Source organism: Linepithema humile, chromosome 6 (genome assembly GCF_040581485.1).
Source record: "Linepithema humile isolate Giens D197 chromosome 6, Lhum_UNIL_v1.0, whole genome shotgun sequence".
NCBI classification, from domain to species: domain Eukaryota; kingdom Metazoa; phylum Arthropoda; class Insecta; order Hymenoptera; family Formicidae; genus Linepithema; species Linepithema humile.
Window position 1 is genome coordinate 9,283,634 of NC_090133.1, and position 23,962 is coordinate 9,307,595.

General features: G+C 36.0%; 1 protein-coding gene across 1 annotated transcript; it reads right to left on the reverse strand.

The window, feature by feature from the left end:
- Nucleotides 1-2,322: 2,322 nt before the first annotated feature.
- Nucleotides 2,323-23,942, reverse strand: LOC105668637 (uncharacterized). Its single transcript, XM_012361096.2, has 8 exons — nt 23,593-23,942; nt 22,434-22,589; nt 21,838-22,295; nt 21,152-21,386; nt 19,625-19,828; nt 19,301-19,550; nt 15,383-15,582; nt 2,323-15,184 (listed from the first exon to the last, which is right to left on the reverse strand). Exons 1-8 carry the CDS (start codon nt 23,731-23,733, stop codon nt 15,056-15,058), a joined length of 1,773 nt encoding a protein of 590 aa, XP_012216519.1. The 5' UTR covers nt 23,734-23,942; the 3' UTR covers nt 2,323-15,055.
- Between the last annotated feature and the right edge of the window lie 20 nt (nt 23,943-23,962).

Consider the following 23,962-nt stretch of genomic DNA (forward strand, 5'->3'; position numbering starts at 1 on the left):
AACCTTGTCGAAATTTAGTGGAAAAAACTCATTATACGTACGTAGTATCTTTTCTTAGCATTTTGAAAGCTCTCTTGAGTAATGATAAAATTCGTTTAAAAATTGATAATCCCAAGAAAAATACCGATCGATTATTAACTGTTACTGATGGCTTATATTATGAGAGAAATGAATTTTTTGCGTCTCACACTAACTCATTGGGCATTATTTTATATGGGGATGACCTCTGTGTAGTAAACCCACTTGGGGCAAATACTGTAAAACAGAAGTTGACAATGTTTTACTGGACTCTTGCAAATATCCCTCCTGAACTTCGTTCTAGCCTCAAGGCCATTAATTTGTATGCAATTGTAAAGACTACTTTTTTGAAAAAATTTGGACTACACAAGGTACTCAAACCTTTTATTGATGATATTAAAACCCTTCAAACTGAGGGCATAAATGTATCTGTTAATGGTGAAGAAAGAAATTATAAAGGTTCCTTATTTTTTGTAACTGGAGACACGCCATTTTCTGCTATGATGGGGGGCTTTAAAGAATCTGTATCTGCAACTCGTCCTTGTCGCATGTGTATGACAACACAAGCAAAAATGAAAATTTACTTCACTGAATCTTTTTTTACCCTGAGAAATATAGATATGCATAGGGATCATGTTGCTGCAGTGACTGAGCCTCAAAGTGTTCAAAGAATTAATGACTTTTGGGCACAATATTATGGTGTAAATCAGCGTTCTCCTCTCCTTGACATACCAGGGTTTGATGTAACAAAATGTCTCTTGCAAGATGCAATGCATGTTTTGTACGAGGGCGTTCTTCAAGTAGAGTGTCGTTTATTATTACATTTTTGTATATCTGTAAAGAAAATGTTTTCTGTAGATAAACTAAATAGTAGAATTGACAGATTCAATTTTGGTCACTTGCAAAGAGACAAACCAGCACCCATAAAAGAAATACACTTAAACCAAAACTTGAAACAAAGTGCGTCTCAAATGGCTGCTCTGTCTCACACATTGCCCTTTTTAATTGCTGATTGGATAGAGGATAGTGATGATGATGAAGTGTATATAAGACTTATAAACTTTGTTCTTTTGTTGCAAATAACTAATATTTGCCTTGCATTCGAGATAAAAATTGAAATAGTACCAATACTTGCCAAAATGATTGAAACTCATCACACCCACTTTTATCACCTTTATCCAGGACATATTACACCTAAATTTCATTTTTTGATTCATATGCCGAGACAAATATTGGAGTTCGGACCTCCTCGACAGCAGTGGTGTATGCGGTTTGAGGCAGCACATACATATTTTAAGTCATTAATCCCAGTGGTTCGGTGTTTCAAAAATATTCCATTTACCCTGGCTTACAGACATCAGGCGCTACAGTCCTCTTTACTTAGCACACTTCCAGGTGCCCCTCAAAAAACTTTTTTAAGTAATAACGACAAAATTAAACATGGGCAAACTATGATATTGAACACAATTACTTATGCAACTCTTTTCGAAAAATTTTTACGTGACGTTGATACAAATGAAATAAAAGTTATGTGCACTTCAGAAGTTATCTTTCATGGAACAACTTATAAGAAAAAATCTGTTATTTTATTAGAGTGTAAAGACGAATACTTTCCACGCTTTGGGATAATTGATGAGATATATGTCATTGACAAAATTGTATACATTTTATTTCATGCAACTGAAACTATTTATTTTAGTGAAACATTAAATGCATACGAAATAAAAAATATTTATCCGTTTCAAATCGATCTCTTAAGGATAACTGATCTTTTATTTACATATGCATTGTCCATATTTTTACATAATAATTCTAAATATGTAGTATTATTCAATTATGCGAGAACGGAATTCATGGGTTAAATAATAATTTTACATAATAATTATACATTGTAATATAGCTTTTGTATGTAAATTATGTTATTATTTGCTTAAATAAAAAAAAATTTTGTTCTTAAATATGTCTTTGCATTCTGAGTATGTCTTCGAATTGAAAATATGTAGTTAATATAATAGTTATTATATAATAGTTCAAAATATTTATATAATATATAGTATTATTCAATCAGGTGAGAACGAATTCATAGGTTAAGTGATAATTTAAACATTTTTTAGCGTTTTAAATATATCAAAACACTTTTTAGCGTTGTGAATATAATGTCTTGCAAAAAAAAACGTTTTATTTTAATAAACGTTTAATTTCAATAAGGTGTTTTGTTTTTCGACGTGTGGAGAACGTAAATGTTTAACTACTAGGTGCGCAATTAAGTTTCCGGGTTTTTTTTTATCAATGCAAAATGGAAAATTTCAAGAGAAATACAAAAAACGGTTTATTCAAAGTATCGTCCCTCGCTAGCTACACATTTTTGCCATCTCTCTGGCAATACATGAATACCGCGACGATAAAACGACGCGTCTTTGCATCGAAACCATTTATCCAATCAGTTTTGCACTTCTTCGAAATTGGCCAAGTGTAGCCCAGCTAAGCCATGTGCCATCGACCGGAACAAGTGATAATTGGAAGGGGCCAGGTCTGGTGAATACAGCGGGTGCGGTAGCAGATCCCATTTCAGCGTTTTGATGGTGTCCTGGACGATGGAAGTGCGATGGCACGGAACGTTGTCGTGCTGCAATATCACTCGTTCGTGTCTCGTGTCCCATTCTGGCCGTTTTTCGAGCAATGCATGGTTCAAATTTATCAGTTGTTGTTGTCTTGTGTTTGCGTATCATTTTCATCCAATAACGCTTGCAGATCGGCGTCCTCAAATGTTTTTGGTCTTCCGGAGCGCTCCTTGTCCTCAGTGTCGAAATCGCCATTTCTAAAGCGTTTAAACCAATCTTCACAAGTAGTTTTCGATTGTGCATGTTCGCCGTAGGCTTTCTCAAGCAAACGGCGTGCTTCAGCTGCATTTTCTTTCAAGTTGAAGCAGAAAAGCAAAGCTTCCCGCAAATGCTGTTTATTTGGCACAAAACTCGACATCTTTATTGTTAGAAAAAATATTTTTGCGTTGCAATATGTGTTGGTATTATGACTGGTTATTGTTGACAGATGTCCAAGTTAATAAAAAAACACAACTTTAGACATGTATATCGACTACATGTATCGTTAGCGCCATTCATGTGTGAAACCCGGAAACTTAGTTGCGCACCTAGTATCATAGTTAAACACTTTTTTCCGTTTGAAGACAAACAGTAAACACTTTTGAGCGTTTTCAATATTTTAAACACCAAGGCGTTTAGATTTAAAACACTAAAATGTTTAAATCTAAAACATCTTTCATTATTAAACGCTTGTTTTGGGAAAAACGTTTTAAATCTAAACGTTTCCTCCAATTCACTTTTTAGAGTGTACCTCTATTTCTTAATAACAAACTATATAAAAAAATAATTTTTATCGAAATATTATGATTGGGACTTCAAGTTGAAGGTTGAAAGAAGCTCCATGAATGTTTTCAGATTTTTTAAAGCGTTTTTACTGATCCAAATAACGCAAAGACGCAAACGACCCATGAGTCGGGATTAAAGGTGCCGAAAAGAACAGTCGGGATTAAGGGTTAACAACCAATTATGATGACGTATATTACGCTGTGTGAATTATCGTTTCAGTGCTTAATATCTTTTTGGTGTCACTTAATGTGATGGAAAATTATTATTATTATTATCGTAAACGATAAGTTAGTGCAATGTTTTCTGTCGAAGTGCATGAACAAAAAAAAAATAAGTTGTATTAATCGCTGCAGTAAGAAAGCAAAAAGATCACAACAGCAAAATACTGAAAAGTAAAGTTGTACTAATTACAAATACTTGATTGTATCATACGCACTAAGTAGAGGAAACTTAATTTACAGCTAACTAATATAAAAATAAAAATAAAAATAAAAAAGTCCGATGATAGAGTTGGCAGTGAATAAACGTCGTTTGGTTAACGCATTATTTTTTTATTCAAGTTTCAATGAAGCTGCATCTGTGGTATCACAACAATGCCCTTGCAAGTACAAGATGCCTCGAAAGTTTGTCTATCCACATTACGGATAAAAGAGACACACTCTCTCTCTCTCTCTCTCTTTCTTTCTCTCTCTCTCTCTCTCTCTGATAATGCGTTGCATATAAAAATGGATGTTAAATACGCCAATCATAAGAATAAGGTTCAGATCAGCGGTTTTATACATTTTGGTCCTTTGCCCGTCGCTCCCGTTTGTTGCTGCACGCTACACAATAGTGTCATCAATTTTGCAGAATAGTCAAGCTAAATGGAAATTGTCGCGCGTACGCAACAAACGTAGCAATCGAAATCGTATTGCATCGCATTATGTCTAAGGCCATCGGCGTTACAGCTGCATCTCATGGGCATTTCCATTCTCCGAGTGAAAAAAGTTCTCTCAAAATAATTTCCAACAAATCACATAGCAGCCCAATAAATACCTTAAAACATCTAACAGCGTTATTCGTCTACTGTTATGATATATAAAAAAACTCGGGAAGAAGAAAAAAGGGGGGAAGGGAGAAGAAATGTGAGAGGGGAAGGGGAGAGGAGAGGCAAGAGAGATGTTTATTATGCGCTCCAGACTGAGTTTGTTATCTAGGCTAAACTAGATAATAAGATAGGGGTGAGGGGGGTGGAAGAGGGGGCGGGGTGGGGGAGGGGGGGGGGGAATAACATGATTCGATGATCCGTTGAATCCGTTAAAGTAAATAATAATTACTTGTCATGGAAGAGATCGCGTAAAGTGTGGGCTGTCTCGATATTCATGAATTAAACAAGTGTCTAGAATGCAGCGTGGGATACATATTGTGTAAAGCCTAGTAAACACCCGCCTACATTGCCATTGCGAACAGTCCGAACGAAAAACTAGAGAGTGATGCAAAAATCCTGCTGAAATTCAGTTCCCAGATTTGCAAGTTGTGTAATATCGATCGAGACTTAACATACACAAAATTAATATCGGACAATCAATGTTACATTTGAATGCAAGTCTATATTTAAAAGTATTTGCTCCCACTGAAGTGAGCTTGTGGTTGATTGAAAAGAAGCTAGACACGCGCTAAGAAGCGCCACAAACTCTTATTTCAGATATTTTCTGATCCGAACGGAAACGCAACGGACACTGCTGCAAAAAAATTTGACCGCGTGAACAATGCACGTAGATGACTAGGCTTACGTATCTGCGTATACACGGTGAAGCCAAACTCGGACGACAAACTTCTGGAAAATGTGACACATATTTCGTCCAAACAAAAAAAAAAAAAAAAAAAAAAAAAAATCTAATCGGTTCGCAACATGAGAGACACTGCCAGTGATAGCCCAAATAAATAAAAGTGTTTATTATTTACAATTGCATACGTGACAACGATCATTTTCTTTGTCATTTGTTATCATGAACTTTCATGTAATTATATCACGGAGTCATATGGACGGTATAAATATGTCTACTAAGTTTTTTCACGCGTCAGTGAAAGAAGAGCTCGACATTTTTATCCTTATACGTACACGTGGGTCGTTTGTTAAGTTCCGGGAATGAAATATAGATGACATCGATGTAGATTTTGAGGGATCTAAGACTAGTGATTTCAAATGAACGTCTCTTTTCACATCTCAACTGACAAATTGTATGACAAATCTTTCTGCGAAATAGATTCCACGTTTGCTAATGCAAAACAATGTACCACAGAAATTGCTTTCTGGAAAGAGACTTTCGTCAAAAAGGAAGCAGACCTTTTTCGGACGAATAAGAATTTCATTTTCATAACATAATGATTTCAGGGCATTGATGTTGAATAGAAAAATTGAAATAATTTTCAGAAGGTATATTTCCAATCGATTCCGAGAACTTTTCCGAACGACCCACGTGTACATATATATGTATATTATAAAATATCCTGTATTTTACTCCTCAGAATTTTAGATTCTTCAAGTACCTGAACTCTTAGATCTTCGTATGTGTTTCTCGCGCCTATACTATTGTCGCAGTTTCGAAACGATATTACTCAGTTACTATTCAAGAAAAATGGAGTAATAAAATTTAAAATTACACATGAATCAATTTACTTGAAAACAGTTGGCCATTATAATTTCGGTTCTTTCTCGCGAATCCATCCTCTTTCACACTTTATAAATATTATATTTATGGAAGTTTATCGATGGAAAACTCAGCTTCGCCCTACATACGCTCTCTTTTGCCCTTAAAAAAGCGCGTACCGATGAACGGGAATACTTTTTGATTTAGCAAACCGGCACGCTTCTTTCACGGGATTGTTTATCCGCATGTGTAGCGCTAACCGCGTATATGCGCAAAACTCGGAGTCCGCGCATTCGTTTGAAACACAAAGCACAAGTAAAATAAGAGTCAATCGTACAAGATGAATATCGTGATGGGAAAAAGGAGTCTGATTCGAATATTCGGGAGACGAGGCGGCCGCGCCAACAGCACTCACGCGTGAGCTTCGTTCTCTCCTCGACGCGGCTGCATCGTGCAACATATAATGTCCATTTACATTATTACTATTCAACAATTCAAAATACTTATGATACACACAACCTTGAATAATCTCAACAGCTGCTGGCCTTAGCCCGAACTAACTTACGCATACATCATAGATACAAAAGTAATTTCTCGCTATTGCTATGTTTCGCACGCTTCAACGCTCTTAATTTTTAATTGATATCGCGAGATCCTCGTGTATCCCGCTGCATCTCGTTGCGACGAACGATCAATTTCCTTTCCTTTCACGCAATTGTAACTGAAAAGTGGTGCCGAACGAATATGCACAGAACGGCTCGACATAATACAACCAAAAAGATTACTTTAGCACAAGCAGGGCAATGCAAAAAGAAATCAATGGAACATTCTTCAAAAATAATACTTTAAGCCAAATAAATTATTATCTCTACTCTCTTAATATTATATTTATACTCACTCTGAGGTAAAACTCGAAATACATCTATTTATCAAATTACGTAAACTTAAGAAAGATAAAATTAACGTTCGAGTTTTTTTTCTCGAACACAAAGTGCCGTGTAAAAAGTTCTACATAAGATACTTCCATATCAAAGTTTTGCTACGCAACAGAAAGTGTTTTAAGATGTAACGTCGAAGAAAAATGCGTTCTAAATTCTCATTCAATACATTTAACAATTTGGAATGTATAGAGAGAAATAGATCGAGTGTGTTTTGAGCACAGATTCAGATAAATCCTTATCTTTTTGGCACATATTACTTGAGCTTGGCCGCATATTCTGGTTACATTCATTGGTTCTTCCCCGAGACATACACGAGGACGCCGCGATACTGAGATTTAATAATAGTTTCATAGAATGAGGATAAAGTTCCTTTTTTCATCGATCCGAGCTTCGCGGTTCGCCGCGGCATCTTGTGCAAAATATACATTTCGCGCGATTCCTCTCGCAGTTCATTGTCATCCGTCGTATTAATATTATTGTATTACATCCGTAATAGAAAAATAACGTTCAGTCGATCAATTCGAATTAATACTTAATGAGAAGGAAGAGCTCAAGTGTGGAGACAAACCGGAATACAAATACAGTTGCGCATTATGCGAATACGATGCTGTCAAAGCTAAACCGAGCTAAAGAATGGATAATGGTGGATGATCGTCATTGTGTGCTACAACCTTATTATTTGTCCACTGGAACGAGTTATTCTTCATCGCTCAACACTCTTTTTTACTCGTTATGGAGTTCCTTTTTTTTTTCTATACTTTTATATAAATAATTATTCCTTAAACTACTATTTCATTATAAATAATGCATTTTCACCAGTGTTGAGTTTCATTTACCGCGAAGAATTATGCGATGGTAGAAAACGAGCGAATTGTTCAAAAGATTGTTTCAAATCGGCCTTTGCATCGCGCAGTTCGAGTCAATTGAAAATCGCTTGAAATTTCAGCAATCTTATCGACGATAATCGATAGATCGAAAACCATCGTCCACCTAATCCGGTTCGGCCCGACCGGCGCGTTTCTATACAAGCTCTTCCTTTCTACGCTTACAATTATGCCGCCTATGAAGGACGTTTTTCCATCGTACAAATGTCGACAATGAAGTTTACGCTTTACGAGTCGAGAAACCAATCGATTTTGATGTCGCGTGAATCCACAAAAGCGGGCAAAGGCACCCTAAAGCGCCGACAACGCTGCTCGCGAATCAAGGCGATTACAGGCAAACAGATGCGAATAAACTAACATACAAGCATATGATAAGTGTCTAATCGTTACGAACTAATTACAAATGTAACCCTTTCGTTCCCGATCAGAACTGAATCGGCAGATCTTGGAAGTGTGATACCATCACGCGATTCTTTCATTGTACGCCCGTCAATAGGAAAGAAAGGGTTTGGAGACAGAAAGAAGCCTGCACATTAATACATAATCGTGTGTCTCCCGTTCATAATAGTTAATCCTTAACTAGTATCATCTTATTCTTTTCTCTTAACTGGTGTCACGGAATCCGTCAGGCCGTTCATTTTTGTTTTTGTTTTTTTCCCACTAAAAAAACACAATTCGGAAACTTTTGTGCCTGTCATCGTTGTACACGATAGTAAAAAGTAATATAAATAGTAAACAGTAATATACAATAGGATCGATGTAAACTAAATGAAGGGTTGAAAGAGCGTAAAATATCGAAGATTCAACGGGAATACGATTGAATGGCACAGACTAGTCCGCGACACCAGTTAAGAGCTAATAATAATAATAAATTATTAAGCCAGTTGTCGCCAAAATTCGCTAAAAGATGCTGTGTGTGTATTTGTATGTGTGTTTATGTGTAAGTGTGTGATGTGTGTTGCACGTGTAAAATATAATAAATTAGCGTTTAAATAATATTCCAAGGGAAACGCGGAAGGGATACTGTAAAAATAGACGTACAAAAACAAGGATAGGGGAAGAAAAGCGGGCAAGAAAAAGGAAGATAAAGTCAATAATTTAATAATTAAGTAATGTGAATCTCGCCATCGTATCGGGGATTTTAAGTAGCGTCGGTTAAACAATCACTTATTGACTAAAATTAAACCCGTAGAATACTGATACATAAAAAAAACACGTATATAAAAAGCCTCGGCCTTATCATTATTGAAACAAACTCATGGCGTTTATTCGCAAAATAACTCTATACTCGAGAAAGATCTTAAGAAAAAGTTATGACAAAAAAAAACAAAAGACGAGAAAAAAGGAGTATCGAATGATTGAATATACTCGATTAACATCGCTGATAATAATAATAATAATAATAGTAATAATAATTAATAATAATATTATTATTGATAATAATAATAATAATAATAGCGATATTCAAATTGTAATAATTATAAAAAATATTTTCTAATTCCATATTTAGTAGAGAGCTCAAACCTAATCTAAGCTTTAGTGATGATATAGATATAATTATTCAATTAATTAATAATAAAAAAAAATAATATCTAGACGCGTGTACGTGTACATGTGTGTGTGTGGGTGTGTGTGTGTTTGTGTGTTTGTGTTTTTGTGTAAGATCAATGATTAAAAATCTATAACGCTCCAATCACGACTGAGAAGAAAATACTTAACGAAATAACCGCTTTCGTTATACGCGAATGAATTCGCTCTCTCATCTCCCTTTACTGTACAAAATAGTATTCTACAGCGTGTACGTATGCGTGTATGTGTGTGTATCCGCTAATAGATCTGAGAATCCGATTAAGTTCACTGACGTCGTATATCTCTAGAACGAGGCAAACCCGACTGTCCATCCTGGATGAAAAATCGCCGGACCCGGCGTCAGGGACTCTAACGAAGTTAATACTTATAACGTAATACTAAATCCGCACGCTAAGCAGTGCTCTCTCGCGAAAGATTGGACGGACATTGAATTTGCTTCGTCATGCACAGCAATCTCGGTAAAATTCGTAATAATCGTCTAACTTCCAGCTCTATCGATTACTTTTAGCTAGCGACAGAACATCTCGAAAACCGGATATACATTTGTACCACTCGGAAATCGATGCTGTTTGCAGATAACATTTTTCCTTTCACACTAATATTTTGTTTCACTTGTTGCCTCAACTATTGTCGATCAATAGAACCATGTCGCTTCTAAAGAAAATATGCAATAATTTTTTTTATCTAGCGCCAATAGTTTTCGACTTGTAGCACAGTACTGACTGCTACTTGCACGGTGCGAACAATTGTAAAGCTTCCACGGCAAGCATATCTCGTAGAAAATGTAGAAAATTTCAGTTACGAAGAGTCTTGATTGCGACGACGTGGAATACAAAATTACTGTGTGTGTCAGTTTCTTTCATCTCATTTCATTCATTACATGACATCGACGAGTTGTGTTTCGTTCGAGAGAGAAATGACGTCTAATATACACACTAATTAAAATGAAAGGATGGTCGTTCAAGCTGTACGAGACAGAGAGTTTCGCGTCGCTGTACTTCTTTTGTACATTTTCCTGCAAATCTGTTCTCCGCCGCTGCATTCTCCGTACTACATCATAATATGCTACAACGCCGAGACGTGCAGCCGCATGGAACAGAGCTCTATGTCATGACATGAATTCATCGTGACGCGACCTAACGATTCTCAATGGTGCTGCTGTTATCATTTCGTACGCGGATTCAGTAATATAATAATAGAGAATATTTCCTTCGTGTATATGCATATGCGTATATATATATGTGTGCATCATATATAAATATATATACTTATATATATAAATATATTTATATATGTAAATATATATATTTTTACACGTACAAGCCAACGATATACATATTGTAATACATATACGTTGGCGGCGGAGCTTGCAATGATTCTCCCAGTTTTTGACGAGTGTTTCCGTATAACTAGATTTCACAGTGATCTTAGTGGTCAAGTTTTAAAATCATCGAACTCAACTTGTCACACTGAAATTTTGTGTTACATCTTATAACCGAATTTCACTAGGCATAGCTTCCGTCACAACTGTTTTCTATAATTGCTACAAGTTCAAAATTGATACAACGGCTACAATTGAATTGCTTTAATAAATCAATCATTAAAAAAAGGGAAGAAAAAAAAACGAATCATTGAAGATTTGTAAAAAGACTTGTAAAAAAGATTTGCTTTCGTCTAATTTGTGATAAAATCCATCCTTTGTATGTTATTCTAAGATAAGTTGTAAAATATCTCGTAAAATATTCATTCCTCGACGATTTTAATATATAAAATGTAAGCTTTTTTAAAATAACGACTAATGACGACACAAATAATATATATATGCATAATTTTTGCCGTTATTTTATATAAAAAATACATTTTATATATGTACTAAATATTTTTAATCCATATTATCATATTATCCATATTATTTATATTTATATATATATATATATATATATATATATATATATATATATAATTTTAGTAATTTCCACTTTTAAAAATAGAAATCAAATAATCAAAATATATGGCCCGCCTCTCTTATATATATGTACAAAATATTTTTGTACAAAATACTACCAAATACTACAAAAATTATTCACATTAATAACTTAACTTTTCACTTGAGATATTTTTGCCGATTTTAATTATTTCACAATGATTAGCGTTCGGAATACGCTACGAGTTAAACATTCCACAGAAACACTCAGCATTAAGATCTTTTTTCTTATAAAATATCTAGGAGAATATCATTCCAAGCCCTATTCTCTCTCTCAACATATGTATATACAGAGTATTCCGACACCAACGCCGTTCTTTTGTCTAAAATTAAAAGTTAGAGTCGCTACAAGTAGAGATTTTGCACAGTGATGTGTTTTTGCATATCTTTCTCGTTTTTAATCACACATATTCGCGAATGAACGCTTGAATCATCGGTATGAATATTTGTTCGACGAAAAATTGACCGACAACTGTGGAAGGAAAGCTTAAAGTCGAAAAGAGCGGCGTTGCCAACGGGAAATGTATTTGTTTATAAGGCTTCTTCGATAACAACCGATGCTAAGATACTCCGCGGACTGCTGCGAGCTGTTTTCGAAATGCCGCGAGAACGTTCCGGGGGTCTCCGCGTAAAAAGAGAATCGGGAGAGGGAACGGAAATAAATACAAACGTGTTCCGTCGTTTTGAAGAAGTAAAGAGGCTGGAGAAACAGAGAACGAGAATAATAAACAGAGAAGAAGGGAGCGAAGAGAAGACAGTATAAAGATAGAACAAAGACGGGGACTGTTAAATTTTTGTGTACGTGCTTAACTATCCTACGTACGTAGACTAAATCTATTTTTGGCAATGTTGTTTAGGTATACGACACATTAAATATTATGATACCATGAGTAGATGCACTGGCCATAGTATTATGCGCTATGTAAGGTCACTAAACGCCCTTTCTCTTGACGTGTTATCTGTACAATTCTGGAAAAACGGCGGAGACCCTCGAACGGCTCGCTAACCTCTTTCGTTATTTCGCCACGTTCACGGCTTCAAAATTGAGGAAAGAAAAATTTCGCGAATTAGGATCTAACGCGGGAAATTCTAGTCGCAGTTGAGATGTGTAAGAAATTCGCGTCTAAGCCATAGCCTCTGCATTGTGTTCTCGTTTCGCGTTGCGATACATTCGTGTCTCACGCAATACATTTCGGTGATTAAGAGCTAAGTCGCACCTTCATCCGAATCCATCTCAACTTCGAAGAGCAAGTTCATTACGAGAAACTGATAATAGAAGCGCAAATTTATAGAATAAACGGTCTGTAAGTGTGTACAGGAGGTAGATATAGAATACTACAGATTCCATTACTCTATCGGGAGCAAAAGCCTCTCCATTTTGATTCTAAAAACTAACTACGCAGCAGCAGTGGAGCCGTAAAATTTATTAATTGAATTCTTTTTCATTATGATCCGGCGCATGAGAGTAAACGCTATCTAAGTATTACTTTCTTAAGTTTCTTCTTGCGCGTCTCCCGCTTATTCGTCGAAAAAGGGGGCGCGTAACTGAGTATCTCCGTGTTTAACGACGACAATGTATACATATATAGATATATATATTATACGCCGCGTCGCGATTCTTATTGCTTCCGGAGTCTTAGCTTAGCTAATTGCGTGCGAGTACGGTTCAAGATTAAGTACAAGTCTTTCAAGGGAGAAAACGTTCGCGTAGTCTCAGCAGATCTCGCAATTCGATAGCATCTACAGGTCTCTAATTTAAGGCTCCGCGAGTGCCTCCTCTGAGCAACGGAGAGCACGAGGAGGCACGTTCTTGTAGCATAGTTGCTAGTATTTTGCTTCTTTTTTTTTCTCTTCCTTTCAGGCCCCAAAATGTCGCCCGATTGCGCCAATCCTTTTCTACAACCCTTATTGTCAATCGCTCGTATTTTTCGTCGGCATCGGACAAACCTTTGTCAAAATGTTGCGTATGAAATGTAGGATCTTTCGCTGAGTTTTTCATTTCCTCCGGAAAAAATCTTACTACGCTAATGATTAATATAATGCCGAAATTGAAGAGCAAGTTGCGACAAATCTCCATCTCTACATTTGAGGGACGACTGATTCAGAGGAAAAGTCGACCAAGTATTTATTTAAATCCATTTATAAATTAGAAAAAAATTGCACAGTTTTCACCAAATGATTTAAAAGTGAGTGAAAATGTTGAGGTTAAAATTAAAAGAAACTACAGCATCTATGAAAAACAGTGTACATGTTGCGCACAATTAAAACAACTTTAACTTTGGAACTAATTTTCTAACAAAAATGGACTTGATTCACTCTTCCTGTGAACCCCTCATTTAATTCTAATGAAATTTAATCGAAAATAGATTTTGCTAATAGCGTTGACTATTTTTACGCTTTACGTCACTTGAGATTGATTTAAACTTCTAAAATATACGACAAGAAATTCAATGGTCGAAACTAGGATATATTTTCTCGACATAATCGACAAAAATTCTATTAAAATTTCTATTGAACGTGCATCAATATATACGACAAGTTTCTGTGATACATATACTTGCTTTTCTAACCAAGTCATTTTCAGTCTTTTTATTTGAACAAGTATATGGCTAGTTAGCAAAAATACACGAGCCGCAATGAAAAATATCTCTATCGATAAATCTTTCTATTAGACAAGCTCAGTTTGACTTCCGTTCCGATATTGTTGAAACTAACAATTGGCATAACACAATCAATGAAATCAATTCAGAAGACGCGAAATAAGCTTCACCAGACTAATTTGCTCAACAATTGCATTTGAGATATTGAATGGACAATATTTCCGTTTTGCTGATTCAGTTCGAAATAAAGTGAAAAATCCAACACTCATCGCGCAACGTATAAAAGTTTGAAAGGACCTTAAAATTTGGAGCGTAATATACGACTGAATGTCGAAAGCCAAAACGACGTTACAGGTACGTCATTGGAGAAGCCATCGCCGTCCCGGTTACCGTAAAATCGCCGATCGAAAGATACTCATGTATAACATGGAACAAAACGACGATGACGACAACAATGAAGAGCACGCACCTCCGAGCGCGGCGCCGCGGGTCAAATCCACGGGCGCGTCTATGTACAACGGGCGAGCATACAAAATTTTGTATAAAAATATTTTCTCGTATATGTTTTAACGTTTGCTCGTCTGTGTCTTCGTGTGTACATTTTATGTGTGTGTGTGCGTGTACACACATGGTTCTCTATATGCGTCCAAGTGTGTGTGTTCATATGTGGCGTGTATATCATGTACATACATATACATATTTATATATTTATATATATGTATATATATATGTACATCGTGAATAATTAATACTGCGTAATTAATATCATCTCGTTCTCTCGCGCGCGCGCTGCATCGCGTCGCGAGTCTTGCGGCTCTCTTCCACGGAAACGTCGTCGCAAGTCCCCAGTTGTGAATTGATTTCATAGAGAAAAGTTGGGGGGATGGAGAGTCTGCCAGAAGGGACATGGACGTCTAACCGTAGTAAACGCCAACAGTAGTCCACCGAGTGGACTGTGCCATCTAGAAAGCTTTCGTTAGCATACCTAGGCGCGAAGCTTGGCCAGATTTGTCTCAGAGCGTCTATTCCGAGAGCGAAGTCGCCACCAGATTCAAGGGAACGTCGGAGACGTTTTCCTCGTCGCCTTCGTCGGCTTCTTCAGTGTCCACGGACAAGTGCCGCTGCATGCGTTCCTCGGGTTTCACATGTTGCTGCAAGATAATTAAATTTGTAAAAAGGAAATCGCGAGATCCAAATAAGAATCTACGATGCGCGACACATCTTTCTAATTTCTATTAAATTATAATTAAAGATCTAATTTTAATTGAAGGTAAAATAAAAAAATTCCAACTTTCACGCGAATGCAAAAATATCTTTTGCTTTGATGCGTGTAACGGAAATTCGCTTACGTGAATTATGTAACTAGGCAAAGGTAATGAGAAAGCCGCAGGTGGAGGCGGATGGCCTCTGGGTATACGCGTAGGCGACACCATCATCTGGTGGTCCATGAAAGGCTGGATCTGTCGTCGAAGAGCTGCCACCATGTCCGCACTTTCAGCATCCAATTGTTCTGCTGATGATGGAGATACTAAAACCGCGTCGCTTTTTTCTGAAAAAGCCATTAATTGTTTGAAATTATTCCTACTTTACGTTATAACGTAATAAAGATCAATATTTTTCGCAAATAATACGAACATTATTAAAAATCTCTCAAATTTTTAATTATTGAATAACACTTCAACATTACAATTCACAAGTAATTGTACATTTTAACTACAATATTAATATTATCGAGATCACTAATGTATTAATACGTGTGCGTGAAGCTGGCGTATCATTTCGCGGAAACTCACAAATAATTAAAAGTTCTGGCTTTATTTTCAATAGTTCTAGAGTTCTTGATAGTTTAAACAAATAGTTCTGGCCATTAAACCAACAAAAATGTCTCAAAACAAATTAAGACGCCAACTTCACGCAGCGTCTCACTTTGTCCTACGACATTTTCTTTATCAATAATTGTTAGAATTTAAAAAATTTATAGTTCTACAAGAGTTCTAAGAAAAGTTCTACCTTCTAAAAGCAAAAAAACATCAATAAAAGTAAAATAAAAACAAGAAAATATAAAGATGAGACGCTGATCGTTTTTCTACAACGTCATGGATTTTAAAATTTTTATTTCACTGTGTAAAAGTGTATTGTTTTAAATGTCCACGTTGTCGTTTTGCTAAGAACCAGATAAGTACATTTAAAACAATAGCTCGGTATTTATACGTCCAGCGTCTCGAACGATATAATTTGTTTAATCAATATTCTAATAACTTTTACGCATAGAACTCTTCGTAGAAATAAAAAGTGATTACATATTGACACGAAATGTCATTTAAAATTGATAGAACTATCGACATACAACCAGCGTCTCATCACTATACTAAAAAATACGCGTTTTTCAAGGAAATAATTTTTGTTTTAAATTTTTAATTGTTTTAACTATCAGAATTCTTTAGAAAGGCATTGTGCATGCCCAGAATTATAGGAAAACTAATTTAGAATAAACAGAACTCTTGAAAATCGACCGGCGTCTCACCTTTATACTCGAAAAGATACTTATTTCGGGCAAAATAATTTTTTTAAAAAATTTCTAATGGCTTTATCCATCAGAACTCTTTGGAAAAGCATTGTGCATGCCTAGGACTATACGAAAACTGTTTTAGAATAAACAGAACTCTTGAAAATCGACCGGCGTCTCACCTTTATACTCGAAAAGATACGTTTTTCGGGCAAAATAATTTTTAAAAAAAATTTCTAATGGTTTTAACCATCAGAACTCTTTGGAAAAGCATTGTGCATGCCTAGGACTATACGAAAACTGTTTTAGAATAAGCAGAACTCTCGAAAATTGACTGGCGTCTCATCTCTATATTTGCTTGTTCTTATTTTATTTTTATTGATGTTTTTTTGCTTTTAGCAGGTAGAACTTTTCTTAGAACTCTTGTAGAACTATAAATTTTTTAAAATCTAATAATTATTGATAAAGGAAATGTCGTAGGACAAAGTGAGACGCTGCGTGAAGTTGGCGTCTCAGTTTGTCCTGAGGCATTTTTGTTGATTTAATGGCCAGAACTATTTGTTTAAACTATCAAAAACTAAAACTATTGAAAATAAAGCCAGAACTCTTAATTATTTGTGAGTTTCCGCGAAATGATACGCCAGCTTCACACACACTATTAATACATAAATTGAATAGCAAGAAAGGTATGTTTTACATCAATCTTAAAAAATTGAAGTAGTTATTGCAATAAATTCGATTGATATTTAAACATTGCTTCATATAATTTTAAAAATTGGATTGTATGCTAATTTAGAACAATAAAAATATATGTTTCAAAAACATACAGCGTTCCAATAAAATAACGGGTAAAAATTATGCTAAAGTTGGCTTTCGTTTCAACCGAAATAATTTTTTAAAATTAAATAAAAAAATTATTTGATACAGTTGATACGATTAAAAGCCAACTTCAATATAATTTTAATGTCAAACTATCTCGGATGAGTCACAAGTAGGATTATCCTCCGATCTAGACAGAGCATTATTGCTGTAACATTAATCGCAAAAATCCAAAACTTGTCAAACTGAAATGATCTCTGTTTTCTTGTTTTATTGATTTGCCAGCTACTTGAAGCAAAATATTGACTACAGAATATCAGTCAATCCGGTATCTTCTTGTTTGCTTATCGTAAATCTGATAAAAGGCGCACTTGACTCAGATAAGCTAAAGCACGATTAAATACAAATGTCATATCTTTCAATAGCTGTAATTGTTGACGACTTTTGTGTAGTCGAGATTTCTGTTTATCTTGATTTTATCATTTAATCTACACTCTGAGTTTGTTGACGCTCTTGACGGCCCAAATCTCAGGCAAATAGATAAATTGTCTTTTTACTACAAGTACAAGATAAACTAAAATATATTCCTGATATACAGGGTGTCCCGTAAAGACCGTAACAACGCTTAGGGGTATATTTCTGAGATAATTCTGAGCAAAAAATCTTAATACCAAAATACTCAGGGTGTAATGGTTTTTGAATTAGAAGCATTTAAAGTTAACGAATAAGATAGCCTGAAATTCGCGCGCTCAGGTGTGTACAACGTACAGTGATAAAAGCGAAATTGACTATCGCTCCCCTGTTGTCAGTATTAATATTTGGAAAATAAATTTGCTAATACATATTAACATAAATATTGTTTACGCAATTAAGATTTTGTTGAAAATATTATAAAGAAAAAAATATTATGATACACAAAACGCAAGCTGTCAAAAATTACATTTCTTTGACATTTAATAATTTTATTGTACAAATATCTATAAGATAAAAAGAAATGTCAAAGAAATGTAATTTTTGACAGCTTGCGTTTTGTGTATCATAATATTTTTTTCTTTATAATATTTTCAACAAAATCTTAATTGCGTAAACAATATTTATGTTAATATGTATTAGCAAATTTATTTTCCAAATATTAATACTGACAACGGGGGAGCGATAGTCAATTTCGCTTTTATCACTGTACGTTGTACACACCTGAGCGCGCGAATTTCAGGCTATCTTATTCGTTAACTTTAAATGCTTCTAATTCAAAAACCATTACACCCTGAGTATTTTGGTATTAAGATTTTTTGCTCAGAATTATCTCAGAAATATACCCCTAAGCGTTGTCACGGTCTTTACGGGACACCCTGTATATAATTTCATGTAATTTTTTTAAATTTAATAAATTATTAAATTCAAATATTTTAAAATGCATTAAGTTATTTTAGCTCAAATAAATTAAAATTTTTTTTGTCATTATGTAGAACAGACTGTGTTTTGTCGAAAAACATCGTTGTTCATTTCTTTCTTGTAGTAAAATAAAATAGCACAGTGGCATTCAATTGTTGAAAATGTTGATAACAGCTCGTGTGAACGATTGCCAAGATAACTGTTTTGATACATTTTGAAATAAGAACCGCAGATTAAAATAGCACATTTTTGTTTACGATTAAAGCTATGCGTAGGTTATATAAGACCACGAAATCTGCGCTATTAAGTGTTTAAAAAAAAAATTAATCTATCAATTAAGAACCAATTAAGTGCGAATCTGCAAGAAGTTGGTAATTCAATACCGCACATATTTCAATTTTTTTACACTCCGTATAATTTAACAAAAATATTAAATCTATCGAAATTATCACCGTACCAAATAATAAGACATGTACGGTAAATGCAAGAGAGGGCCAAAACTTTAGAAGCCAAAAAAATAAATAAAAGATAAATTGAAAGCGTCTCTTACTTCTGTGTCTCATTGGCTTTTCGCCTTTGGGTCTACGTCTGCGTGTATGTATGGTGTCCCTCCGCATGGTGACCGGACGATTAACACCATGAAGCTTGTAGTACAACCCACAGGCATTGCATACCATCTCGCCCTTCATGTTTCTTCTCCAAATAGTTGTTGTCATGGTGCCGCAATTTGTACAAGACATGTCGACTTTTTTCGCAGCGTTGCTACTTTGCTGGTCGAACTGTTGCTTTTGATCATCCATCTGAAACAAGCGATCGGCGATGTAGCGCGCGGATTCACGGCTTTAGAATGGCGAGTCGATCGCGCAATAAATACCTTATGCTTCATCTTGTTCGACCACGTTGTAAAATCTTGCGCCTTTTCCTCATTATTGTGTTCATGTTGAAAATTTGCAACAACGTCCGGACTCACCGGTGCTTTACTGGGATAACTCTGCTTTCTGCGACCTTTCGTCGTTCCCGTTGTCTCCTTGCGACCGACGCTGGCGGGGCTAGACGGATTGCTGTCTATCGAGGCACTCTACAAGACAGAATATATTTTACTTGATTCACAAAACGGACTGTCCATCAACGTAAACCGGACTCGTGGATCTATTTCTTCCGCGCTTTATTAAGTAACGCTAGTGTGCTCAAAAATTCACACAAGTTCATTGAAGTGTTAATTAAGTGCCTAAATTATGAAATTAGATAACAGTTCTTTTGAATATTTAATTTTTGTTTTTTAGGAACAAAATCTCAGTTAAAATTACTTGGACATTTTCGAGCTCACGATCAAGTTTGATTCGAAACTCAGTTTCGTAATGCGAAATTGACACTTTAAAAATTTTATCGCAAATCAGAAATAATTAGCAAAGACGATACTTAGTGCCTAAATATCGAAGATAAAACTGCAGATAAAATTGCTTAAAAAGTAAAAATAAATTATTTATAAATTAATCAAAGAAAAATATTTATATAAGAGAATTTCCATGAGGAATAGGCTCGTGTGATAATATCACATCAATATATATGAAAAAGGCTAATGGAGCCACCGGTGGTTGTTAGTGCAAAATTTTTAATGTTTCTAACGTTCTAATTTTTAATGTTTTTAATGTATAGAAACTTGATTTGTCCGCATTGAGACATTAAAATGTACACTGATCTCAGATTCGAAATCATACATTCTGATTCTCGAATAATCGATGAGATCGATGTATGCATTTCTCGTACACTTTAGTATCTCGAATCTGAGATATATTGATAAAAATATTTGTTATTAACCTCTTATCAACCTGCATTGCCAAAAAGCGAAAGTGAATTATTTATACATTAATAAAAAACATATTTACTATTTATCATTATTCTTACGTTCCGAAAAAGATTACCCAACATATATTTAAAAAAAAAGTAAACTGTCTCAAATGTTAAATTAAATTATAAAAAAATTTAAGCAATATTTGTTTCATAAGAAATACGATAGAATTTTCTCCTTATATTTTGTATCACGAATCCTGTTAAGGTATCACAGGTCACACAGGTATCAAACGAAAAGAAACCAGAAAAAATTTAATGAAAGAAAATTCTACCTGAAGTAATATATGAATGAATAGATTTAAAGGGATTCTTTCAAAAGTTCAACCACTTCTTCGTTCTTTTCTTTCGAGTTATCAAATGCAGGTACCTGCAGTTCGCAAACTTCCAAGAAATCTTTTGTCGTACACGCGCTGCATGCAAACGAATGATAGAACTGATTCGTAGAATCATGAGATTTGTAGAATCCGTAGAAAGATTGAAGACATTCGCATATTTGTGTATTTTCAAAAGAACTTTCTACAGAACCTTTCTTAAAATTCATTTAACTGACCTTATTTTCTGAAGTTCGACTACCAAGCATAGGAAAATCGGTCTGCATACGTTCCATGGTCGTTCCCTGGGTGTCCCTATAGAATCTCATTTGCGGAGATATCTTGCCCGAATCGACGGCGGTGATACCGATTTGCCTGTTGCTGATCAAAGAGCGTAGCAAATTGGTCGCCTCACCGGTGTATCCATTGTTGTGCTTATCACCGTTCGTTCGTGTAATTTCCAAGTTTCTGTTGCTGCATTAACAAATACACATGGATACGATTATGCTAAAATTCATTGACATAAATTTAACGCATTAAGTCTCGTATAGCGAGTTGATATACAATTCTTTTATTACTAACTTTCAAAAAATCGCGAGACACTACAAGGTTTCCAAATCGATATCATATTTAGAAGCAAATTATGCACGAAACATATATTGGACTGTTCGCAAAGTTTTCTCACAATTTTATTTCCGTAGAAAAAAAACCTAGCAAATTTTCCGATCAATCAATTGCTTCTTAAAGCGAAAATTTTGATTAAAAAAGACCCTCTAAAAAGTAATTATTAAGATGAAATAAAATTTCTTGTACTTTATCTGCGTGTATATTGACTGTTTGCACAGCTTGAAGAGGTTAGCTAACTATAGCTAATCACTATCAAACAAGCAAATATTTGTAGAACAAACAGATTTTGTTTTCCTACCTGGCTAGGGCTTGCCACAGCTTGGTTGTCTCCTGATCGATGTTGGTGTCGGAGCAATTGCTCTCTGGAGTATCCATTCTGTTAACTGGGCTACAATTCGCTGTGTTGGACTCGGAGCCATCATAGTTGCTCTCTAATTTCATTCTCTTATTGACGGTCATATCGTAGCCATTTTCTTCGCCTTCCATCTCCTGCTCCTCGCAATCCTCAATCTCTAATCGTTCAGGATCAGAACTGTTGGAGCACGTGTCATCCTCTGGCTCACACTTAATATTATCATGCTCTGGCATATTGCTGTCTTGCAACTCTAGATGATGCCTTTGAGTTTGAGGTATTATACTTTGATTAATGCTGGCCGGCTCGGAGTTAGGCTCCTCGTTGAACAAGAGTCTGTTCAACTCGAGGAACGATTGCAGAGGGCTTTCGCCCGCTACTTTGGCAGTGGAGAAAGACTCTTTCTGGGAAGGAGAAGAAAAGGCGAGATAAAAAGTATCGCATACGTCCACATATTTCGCGTTTCAACAGAGATTTGGTGCAACAAATCAAATGCAATGTGCAATTTGTTTCTACTTAATTTCAAATACCAAATTCAATACCTGCTCGTCTGAAGACGAAAGTTGCTTGGTATAATCCAGGTACTGTTTGAGTATGATGTCAGACTTTTGCGACGCTTCGCGAAAGTTGTGCAGCACTTCCAACTTATATACACACCGATGGCAGATAATTCCTGGTAAGGAATCACCATCTTTTACCTATCAAAAGCAACATCATGTGTCGAGTTAATGTTGGTGAAAAAGCGATATTTTATCATAGAAGAATTGACTAATTTGAAATACTAATTCACTAGTACAAATGCACTTGATTAATTTCGATGCAAAAATTTTCCTTTTGACAAAACTAATTATATACAGTTTTATAGTTGAATAAAAATTTATTGTGCAAAATATTAACAGCAATTGTGGAATATCGATGGGAATTTTTCAACAATATATTCTATTAAACCAACGTTGAGTGGAAAATATATACCGAACGTATCAGATCGTTGACTCTTACTTATGTAAGAATTTCGAATAAGAGAATACGATCGCCGCGATAAAGTTGTATAATAAAAGATCTTTATGCTCGCAAAAACGAGCATGAGACGAATGTCGCGTGCTCGTAAGTCGCCTCGACGAATCAGCAGCGCTTCTAGTAAATTAAAAAAACGTTAAAGAGCTCGAGGTGAGCAGCGCGGATAACGCGCGCGGCGTGACAACGGAATTCGCGTGTGAAATATGATAACAGGCCACCCAAATAAGGAGCCGTAGCTGCCCCCCTCTATTGACTCGCGCGGCAGTAAGTTTATTCCGCTTCTCCGTTCCCGCGAGGGCTTATCACTGCCATTTTAAATGCCGTCGCCACTCGTCGTCGGTTTATCTCGCGGACACATCTCTTGCCAAACTTTCTCCCGTGGCACGCGCACATACACGTTCGCGCTGACGCGATCACGAGCACAAACGCAATCGCAAACGCGAAGACGAGTGAGCTAGAAAGAAACGGAGACAAGGAGCGACAAAGTCTCGCGATAGAGCGCGCAAGAGCGCCTCTAAACGAGCGAGAAAAGGGGAGAGAATCAGAGGAGGAGAGAGAAGGAAGGAGCGAGAGAGAGCACGAGACGACGCAACAGAGAGAAATACGCATACACACACATCGCGCGAATGGCACGTACAATTGCATTCGACGAAAATGAGAATAATTGCGAACCGCGACGCTCACCGTGATTGACAGGCACGCCAATATCCTTTCGGCAAAGTTCCGCTGGGTTCCATCCTCCTCCTCGAATATGGACAACTTGACACCATCCGGGGATAAACAAAGGCGACACAGCTCGTAGAACTTCCGCGGTACATCGAACATAATTGCGAGCTCCGGCTTGCCTGCGGCCTTCGTAAAGCGCGAGTCATCAAGAGACGTGCTCTATCAGCGGCCGTCGTGCGATCTTTCTCCACTGCCACTGCTCGCGTTTAGCGATGAGGATAGGGTTTACGCGGATCAGTTATCACAGTCACCGCCGCAGATCATTGTCAGCGGCATACAGTACACGCAGGTTTCTGAGATTACGCGGCACAAAGATGGGCAAGCTCGT

Coding starts and splice junctions, on each gene's coding strand:
- LOC105668637 (XM_012361096.2), bottom strand. CDS start 23,733: ATGTTCGATGTACCGCGGAAGTTCTACGAGCTGTGTCGCCTTTGTTTA. Junction 22,296..22,433: donor TTTCGTCTTCAGACGAGCAG/GTATTGAATTTG, acceptor TCTCCTTCCCAG/AAAGAGTCTTTCTCCACTGC. Junction 19,551..19,624: donor CGAACAAGATGAAGCATAAG/GTATTTATTGCG, acceptor CGCTTGTTTCAG/ATGGATGATCAAAAGCAACA.